General features: G+C 38.8%; 1 protein-coding gene across 2 annotated transcripts; it reads left to right on the forward strand.

The window, feature by feature from the left end:
* Positions 1–534: 534 nt before the first annotated feature.
* apool (apolipoprotein O-like) lies at positions 535–9,340 on the forward strand. 2 transcript variants are annotated; one of them, XM_023274115.2, is made up of 11 exons: positions 535–594; positions 2,400–2,498; positions 2,600–2,725; positions 3,253–3,307; positions 3,690–3,788; positions 5,350–5,441; positions 5,523–5,633; positions 6,250–6,454; positions 6,570–7,022; positions 7,294–7,410; positions 8,685–9,340. In XM_023274115.2, exons 1-11 carry the CDS (start codon positions 583–585, stop codon positions 8,771–8,773), a joined length of 1,458 nt encoding a protein of 485 aa, XP_023129883.2. In that variant the 5' UTR covers positions 535–582; the 3' UTR covers positions 8,774–9,340. The 2 variants fall into 2 exon arrangements, with proteins under 2 accessions (XP_023129883.2, XP_054872661.1); XM_055016686.1 differs by lacking the exon at positions 535–594 and adding an exon at positions 617–860.
* Positions 9,341–9,377: the final 37 nt, after the last annotated feature.

Here is a 9,377-nt window from a genome sequence, read left to right on the forward strand (position 1 = left end):
GTACCCATGTAATATGCTGGAATAGTAGTCTATGTTAGTTGGTGATCATTCAGTTTAATTTAACACAACAATATTTAGGAACAGCATAAACTAAAACAATAAAGTTCTTAAAACTGCATTTTGACACAACGCCTGCTAGACTTAACTTTAGCTTTAAAGTCAGGCATTACTTGGTAGCATTACACTTAAGTAATGCAATTTTCCATGCAACTTTTCAAGTCTTTAAACAAATCCAACAAGCATGCAGGATCATCACAGTGCAGATGTCTTGTCCCAAATAAACCACTTAATGTAATATCAAGAACAATTGATTTGTATGTGGAAGTACATGCACACGTTTAGTTTTGAATTCATTATATTAAATGTTATTTAAAAATAAAATTTACAATGCAAAAGCCCCTGGATGTCCCACTGAGAGAGCCTGAAGACATGGTGTGAAGTGAACATACCTGCTGCATGAGGTCACACCGTCACGCTGCAGTTCCTCCTTCCGTCCATCGGGTGGCAGCAGCTGACCGCGTTTCAGTCCAATCCGAAGAAGAGTGGAGCGGAGCCCAAAGAAGAAGGAGGAGGAGCGCTGTCATGGCGGCCAAGGTGAACGCTTGACATTTTCTTTTCGGCAAAGTTTTAACTGTTTGAACTGTGTATTTTCAATGAGTGCATGGCTTGTGTGTTAACGTCGTCCGTCCCGGAGCCGCTAATGAAAACTCGAAGTGACTGTCACCTTTCAGGCTTCCATGCTGCATGAAAACAGCTTTGCTAACTGTGTTCTGTGTTAGCTTCGTTGAATGAGCGCTTTGCTGCGTTAGCTGATAGCAATTCGAGCAGAAGTCCCACCGTTAGAGCTCTACGAAGCATGGGTAACAGCTGTAAAATCTTCATATTTATAATTCCTGGCTTTATTAGCCCGTATAGGCACATTTCACACCAGTATGAACACAGTTAGTGGAGCTAGCGTTAACATCAGTTAGCATAACTAGTTGGAGGCAGTTATACTAATCCATTATAAGTCATACAGGCATGAGATATGAGGTAATTGCGTTGTACATCAGTGCTTAAAAGTTGCTGTCTGTATTTACTTTAGCGTATTATCTGACAGTTTTGAGATACTATTACTTTTAGTTCAATATATATAGCAACTGTATTCACCAGATTTAAATACAAGTGATTAATGCATAAAACACGACAACTTCTCGAAGCTCCAACCTGTATAACCCTATATATATATATATATATATATATATATATATATATATATATATATATATATATATGTGTGTGTGTATATATATATATATATGGGTGTATGTGTGTGTGTGTGTGTGTGTGTGTGTGTGTGTGTGTGTGTGTGTGTGTGTGTGTGTGTATACAGCTTTGGGAATTATTATACCATCATGAGAACCATATTCTGCCTCCTCTTGGTGGAGCCATATTGCATTTTCTTCTTAATATTGCAATGCACGGCTGTTTCACTCGTTCTAAGATGGTTAGTGATGCCTCTCACTGTATCTCTGTTAATTACAAAGATTGCTGTCTTCTCATCATCTTCACAGTTGTCTTATTTTAGACACTGTTGAATCATAATTTAGACTGCGTTATCTGTTGCATTATCTGTTGGACAAAGAAAGACAAAGATCACTCAAACATGTTTTCTTCCTCTTGAGATGTTTATAGTTTGAATACATCATAATTTTATACATAATTTATTGCATGCACTGAATTATTATAATTTTTCATGTATTTTCAAACATGTTGTAATTGCTAAACTGATATGATACTCACTATGGTCTACATACATTGAAGAAGGCTCCTCTGATAGAGCGCACATACATTGAAAAGGCAAAAATGATGGGGTAACTGGTCTGGTTCTTACCTTTCCAGCAATGTATTTCACAAACTAATACACAATTTAAAATAAAGAAGAAGAATGTCTCGGCGCCACCATCTAATCACATGTGATGCGTAGCTACTCAGCTTCTTGTGCTGCAGACAGCATGAGAGTATTATATCTATCTCCACATTAAGTTGTGTAAAAGAATCAGATCTGCATATTTTGGATAACATATACACCTATATCCTTATATCTGTGACAAGACACTAATAGCAGATAATATTGGATAATTGATATATCAGTTTCTATGATGTAAAAATCCACAAGATAGATAATCATATAGGTCAGTGGTGACGCTTTGAAGACGGCAGTTCTGCGTCATGCCCACAGTTGCGTCACATTTTTCTTTCAATGCAGTGTTGAGGTTTTACTGACCTGTCATATTCTTCTTCCACTTAAGGTTCACGAGTCATCTGATTATCACAGATAACATGCCTTTTGGTGGTTTGTGTTGTTCCTCTGGTGTCCCAGACACTGTTGTTGCAAGTGTACTTTAATTCTATGATAGGTGGTAATGGTGGCCGTCCCGACGGTGCTGGGACTAGCCTCCATCCGTGTGTACACCGTGAATGAAGTGCCCGCTGATGGGCTGGTTACTAGAGAAAGGGTATGTCTGCCCCAGAACATCAGCACATCTAGTATGAGAAACTGCCTTTCACAGAATTGTTGCGTCTCATAATAACACACTGACTCTTCCCCTGTCTCCAGCTGAACATCTACACACCACTGCCACAGTCCCCTCAGGTTAAGTTTGTTCCAGAGAGTCCGGGGATTATTGAGAGTGGGCTAACCGCAGCCAGAGAGGGCGTACTACCATTTGTCCTGGCGGTGAAGGTATTTAAATTTTGCTTTGTGTATCTATAGCTGCTGTACATCAGAATAAACTGAAGTGCACAGACACAACTCTGTGCAGAATTAACTCATACTTTCCCGTCTTCTGCAGCACTTTCAACACAAACAGAAAAAAACTTTTTCTGGTGTAAATAAGTGTTATATGAAAGGAACAACAGCAAAAATACGTCAAAGACGTCTTATCTTGCACCTGCAGCCTTAGTTTTTTCATACACTGATTTTTGTTCCTCTTGTTTGCGGTTACAGAGCACAATCCCACGTGCTGCAAGTGCTCTGTGCAGGTACGATTTTGCAAAGTGCCAAGTTCAGGAGTTGACAGGAAACAGTGTTCGTGCAGTTCACAGCTGTAAAGTGTACTGCAAAAAGATTTGACAGTTAGATACTGTGGATGCTGGGGAAAAAAACACTTCAACACTGACTCAAATGTATCAGTTTCAGTATTGCTTAGATAGTTGTGTTCTTTAGGGCCTGTTGTGGTGGTTTCAGTTTGCCCCTTGTGTTGCCTACAGGGTACCTGTGTCTCTGTGAAAAGGGGAAGTGTTAATCTTTACCATACAGGACAGGGTAAGTAAACAGTATATAAATGAAGGTCTCACTTATTGGTGATAATCTGCCTCATTGAGTACAAAAATTTTAAATCACATATAAATAATAAATATTACAATATTATTATAAAGCATTGAGGTTTTTACATAACATATTTTGAGACTTGCCCTAAAGGTTTGGCACCTTTACAACAGCTCTCACGTACTGTATCTAAATGTGGAATTGATATGTGAGATACACTTGAGAAACAGTAAAAAGACTGAGGTGCTTTTTATGTCACCACTTTTGTGATAACAGCTGCTGATGTAGTCGAGTCGGAGTGAAGTTCACACATTGGTTCAGAGTTGAGAAGCTGTCAGACAATTTGTCAGCATGTTGACTGTATTCTGTTGTTTCCCAGATGTATATTATTACTTGAAAGACCCTCCCCCAGGCTTTCTACCCAGATTTGGCACCATCACCATGGCTGGCCTGCTTGGCATGTTCTTGGCAAGGAAAGGTAACCTGAACCCCTTTCATACATGACACACACACACCTAGGGCCTCCTGGGAACAATGTGTTTCTCACCTGTTAGTCTACAATAAAAAAAAACAAAAAACAAAAAAAACACGTCACATACTAGATAGATAGATAGATAGATAGATAGATAGATAGATAGATAGATAGATAGATAGATAGATAGATAGATAGATAGATAGATAGATAGATAGATAGATAGATAGATAGATAGATAGATAGATTAAACCTTTATTGATCCCGATTGAGTTTGTTTTTTAGTCCAGCTGTCAAATCTTGTTTTTTTGGTTAGTCTTTTTGCTCTTCTATGTCAGTAAAAATATCTTTGGGTTATAAACAATATAAGCAATTTTGGGCTTTGCGAAACAATAACTGACATTTTTTACTCTTTTCTGACATTTCATAGACTAAACAACTCGTCTATTAATCGTGAAAATAGTCAAGAGAATAACTGACAAACAAAATAATCATTATTTGTAGGCCTTAGGTGAAACATTTAATTTTCAAGCGTACAATCACTGTGTAAATTTCAGCATGTTTTTTTAGTGTACATGTGTTTGGCAGACCTCCAAGAGTATTGAGGTCTGACACTCAGCCCTATCTGTAATGATCAAAGAACTTTTCTTCCTTTCTAAGGCACCCATCTTCTAGTTCCCTTTTTACTGCCGAAGACCTAGAAATAATAAATAGTTCTCTAGAAGCCTTCTTTTAATCTAATTTATGTATCAGGGGATGAATTTGAAAAAGGCTATTTAGCATTAATATAAAAGGATCTGCCATGAGTCCCTGCCAATAGGATGGCACTGCAAGCTAACTCAGGGCCTCAAAAGCAGAGAATGACATTTTCTCTGCAGCTCTGTGATAGTGTAGCAGCTGCACATAGTAAATAAAACATTGCTTTGTTTATTTTAGTGCTCATTTTCCATGCCACACTGAATGTTGATACCCATACCTTATTTATTTAGCAAACAAGTCTTGCACTTGAACTCAGTTGTTTTGCATGACAGTATCTCATTTTTGTATGGTAATTCTTATATTTGATCCACATCTATTTGATGCACATTTAACCTGACTGTGACCTATTCATATCTGATGATCTGAATTCAGAGACCACAACCACTGATGGTACACGGGTTGCATTATGTAACTACAGAGGTATAAAGGGTTGCGCCCCATAAGAAACAATTGAAAAGTTTCAGTTTCAGTTTTCTCAACAGTCTCTGTTTCTTTTGTCTCTTTTTCATTGTGGAGATTCAGTTAGATTACATTTAAATATTAATATTATGAAACTATGTTTCCATTCCTAAATTAATCTTCTGTTTGATATATTCCTGCAACATCTGGCCTTTGTTCAAACTGGGTTTGGAGAGTAGATGCAAACCGCTAACATTTGTTTAATGCCTTCACTGTCTTAGTGTAAATAAGCTATAATACTCTATGCGTTCCTGACCTTGCTGAATACAACAATTCAGTAGCAGTCCCAAGATTTAATCTCTGTTAGGTTATATTGATTGCTGTCCTGAGATGTAAAACTTCATTTCAGGCTCTCAATTCAAGAGGGTCGCTGTCCCACTGGGCCTGATGAGTGCAGGAGCGTCAGTGTGCTACCCAGCTCAAGCTGTGGCTGTATTTAAGGTAACATTGACATCTCGCTAATAGATGTTAATCTTATTATTATCAGAGTTTAACTTCAGTATTATCTTGTGTGTTTCCAAGGTGACAGGTAAGAAGGTGTATGCTGCAGGGCAGTGGAGCAGTGCTGCAGTATCTTCACTGTTTACCCCCAAGGAGCCTGTTGCCAAAGAGATTGTTGCTCCACTGCCACAGGTCAGAAGTCACTTTGAGTAACTAAACAGATTTATCGAACACATTATGAATTGATTGATCCAGCTAGTTTCAAAGTAAAAAGTACAATAAAGCTGTCTGACTGTGTGTGACTAAAACCAGAACAATGGTTCAACCCAATCGCAACTCGCTTCCTACTGAATGATTTCCCCTTTACATATTTTACTCACTCAAAAAAATCCCTTCTACCTCTTAATATGGTGAATTCTATTTCTTTTTCAAACACTTTACACTTTTATGATAATTGCTTGCTGCTGGAATTTGCTTTTTGTGCTAAATATGTAGTTGCTTGGAGTTTTTCTGTGAATTGGAAACAGAAGCTTGTTGAACTTACTGTAAGTCACTCCATAGTGTCGGGTAATGCCTGAAATATAAAATCTAGTAAAATAAGTGATATTTTTTTCTTGTCAGTGTATTAAATTTAACATATTAGCCCTAATTTCTTTGAGAAAATTGCAAAGCTTTATTGTGTTTATGGAGAGTGTTCACTTTCACTGACAAATGTGGTTTTATTGTGATAAATGATCAAATTTAGAATGTTAATTATATATAGTTTTACAGCTTTAAATCTTTATTTTTTTTTATCCACGTGTTTTAGTCAGCTACAGTACCAAATCCAGAACCCCCCAGTTCACCTACAGAGACGTTAGCGAAGAGCTCTACAATTTCGGAGACTGAGGTGGAATCAGCTGACTCTGCTCCCATCTCCGAAGAGCCCGTTGCTGCTGTCAAAACAGAGGAAGAGTCATCAGTAACGCTCACAGAAATATCCCCCGACCAAGCCCCAACAGAGACCAGCACAGGTATCACAGATATTGATCCCTGTCTTCTCGTTTCTCCGTCTCCATCTCTTTGTGTTGCACACAATCACACAAAGTCGTCTACTGACCATAGTGGTGCTTTTTCCTCTCTGTCCAGCTCCTTTGGCAAATTCTGTGCCAGTAGAAACAGAGACCTCTCCCCTCTCTGGAGCATTACCAGACCCTGTTGAAAGTGTGGAAGCCTCCGATGCAAAACCAGCAGCAGAGGATGTCTCCACTGACACAAGCCCAGCCGAGCCCACAGCGAGCTCAGAGCCGGAGACAATAGAGGTGGCTCCAGTCGAGTCGGTTCCAGTTGAACCTTCTCCAGTCGAGTCTGTTCCAGTCGAGTCTGTTCCAGTCGAGTCTGTTCCTGTCGAATCTGTTCCAGTCAAGTCTGTTCCAGTTGAGTCTGTTCCGGTCGAATCTGTTCCAGTCGAGTCTGTTCCAGTTGAGTCTGTTCCGGTCGAATCTGTTCCAGTCGAGTCTGTTCCAACCGAGTCTGCTGAAGTCGAGTCTGTTCCTTCCATTGAAGAACCATCTGCTCCGAAGGCCTCAGACGAGCCAGCAGGTACCAAAAATGATCTTAATTGTCAAAGAGCTAATAGAAAACTACACCATAACACAAAGCAGTTTTTACTTTTGCAAGCGTACATCATGTAAAATCCTCTAATGCAGAAACTTCATTTGAATTTGAAGATGCCCTCCCTACAGCCAACATTCAGGCATCAATATGACAAGAGTGTATACGTAATACTTAGCAATAGTTTTGTCAAGGTGGAAGCACACATCAGTTTGTGTCTATGCTGCTAACCCCATGTTGCGTTTTGATTGCACCACAGAGCCAGTTGTTGAATCAGCTGAGCCCGGACCTGCTGCTGAACCTGCTGTGGAGAAGACACCGATCCTGACGCTCCCACTACCACCTCTTGAACAGCCTGCCGCAGAAAACAGCAAAGGTAATGCGAACACATTCTGCACACGCACCACTGCTTCTGTTTGGGACTTGACATCTGCTCAACAAGCCGTCAGACAGAGACTTCAAAAATTAGTACTGGGCATTGACTTCCTGAAGCAAATCCAAAGAAACCCCTACATTTATAAAGGAAGTGTCATGTTTAGTCTGTCTATTATGTATTATTAACCTTGTGTCAGTTTTTCTTTTTCTTTTTCTTTTTCTTTAAGTTTATATGTTCATTAGGACCCATCAGAGTAGGTTGGCTATGAGATGAAATGTGCATTAAACTGCTCTAAAATTGACAAAAGCCATGTTTCCATGTAATTGTCAAGCAAATCAGAAGGGGATTTTTGTAGTGTTGCAAAAAATTAGAAGAAAAAAGAGAATGCAAATCAGGCTTATTTCCATCGCCTGCTTCAGAGCGAATGATCTAGGCCGCTCATTGTCGTCAGAAGGTATGCATGGCTGTAATAAACAGAACAAAAGTTCGTGAAATGGAAACAAAATCAGTGTTTGCCAACCGCCAACAAACCTCGGTAAGAAAAACAAACGGATATTACTCGCCTTTGTGATCTATATGAAAGAAATAGAGAGAGCTTGCAAGGAATTTGTCCAATTCGGCAAGTTGTACTTATTCTTACATGTCAGCATGTTTTTGTGATGTTTCATTCTGCCTACAGTCTCCAGAAGCAAAAAAAGCCCATCAGTTATGCGAGTTAAATGTGTGCTATGTTGTAGCTTTTTTGGAAAGTGCGTTCCATCTCCCATAAAGCACATTAAACTCAAAAAGTTAAAAAAAACAAAACACCTCAAGCAAACATATCAAGCAAAATTGAAAAAATATTTTGAAAATGTGTTATTTCCATTGACTTTTTGCAATGGGATACATTAAAAGGTGTTAATATATAAATAGACTGTAAGTGTCATGAGTAGGTCAATGTACATTTGATTTATTAAATGAGTTACTTGATTAGGAGGCTGTTCTCACAGATTTCACCCAGACTGTATTTAAAAATTGGATGATGCTTCCAGGTCTGAAATGTTAAATAGAGACAGAAGTGTCTTAAAACTGCAATTTTCTAACAACCTTCAACAAGGAGTAACTTCTGTAGTTGCAACAAGAGGCACCACCCATCCTCTTGAACTCTCTGTATTCTTGTTTGCTTCTAATTGGATTTTCTATTGAGTTAAATATACTCTATAGATCTATTTGTGGTTTAATAGCTAAAATGTCTGTGACTGAGATTTTGTTGCTTTTCTCTTGCTGTCCTCCAGAGGGCTCTGGTTTCAAGCCAGACCCTTCTCTCATGGACTTCGGCCAGTCCAACCCTGAGGACGAAGACTTGTACAGCACACGCAGCTGAGAGACCACAGGAGAAACCTCATTCCACACACTGCCATCTTCTATCTGATCCAAATTGACAAACACTCTGTATCATTATGCAGCGTAAATAGGCCGTTTTGGAAGCGAGCGCATTTAGAAAGACTTTAATCAACATTTCCATTCTCTTTTCATCTGCCCACATCAGTTCTGGTTCCACAGAAAACATCCAAGTATATTTGCATTGTAGCAGCAGTGCAGTGAATTCCGGTACACATGACTGAATTGGTTTGTGTGAGACAGAAACCTGGAAAAAAAAAAAAAAAACTACACCCACAAGCCTTTGATATCACAAATGGCAGATTGTGAAATTTTCTCTGTTCGTGTCATTGAACAATTGCTGGATTTTTCAGCTACAGCTTCACAGTCATGAATGCATGGTGCTTTTATTTATTGTAATTTAGCCCAGTGCATTGTAAACAGAAAGTTCTGTACATGTGCTGATAATGATTGCAAGATGGACTAGTGCTGATCCGTTTTGTTACATCAGAAATTGTCTTCACTTGTTGAGTTAGGAACTCTAAATAAATCTATATTTTTCATGAACTAATGTTGGGTCTTGTCAACTAGATATTACTTATATAAAA

Source organism: Amphiprion ocellaris, chromosome 13 (genome assembly GCF_022539595.1).
Source record: "Amphiprion ocellaris isolate individual 3 ecotype Okinawa chromosome 13, ASM2253959v1, whole genome shotgun sequence".
Classification (NCBI taxonomy): Eukaryota; Metazoa; Chordata; class Actinopteri; family Pomacentridae; genus Amphiprion; species Amphiprion ocellaris.

Coding starts and splice junctions, on each gene's coding strand:
- apool (XM_023274115.2), top strand. Junction 2,726..3,252: donor CATTTGTCCTGGCGGTGAAG/GTATTTAAATTT, acceptor TGTTGCCTACAG/GGTACCTGTGTCTCTGTGAA. Junction 5,442..5,522: donor AAGCTGTGGCTGTATTTAAG/GTAACATTGACA, acceptor TGTGTTTCCAAG/GTGACAGGTAAGAAGGTGTA.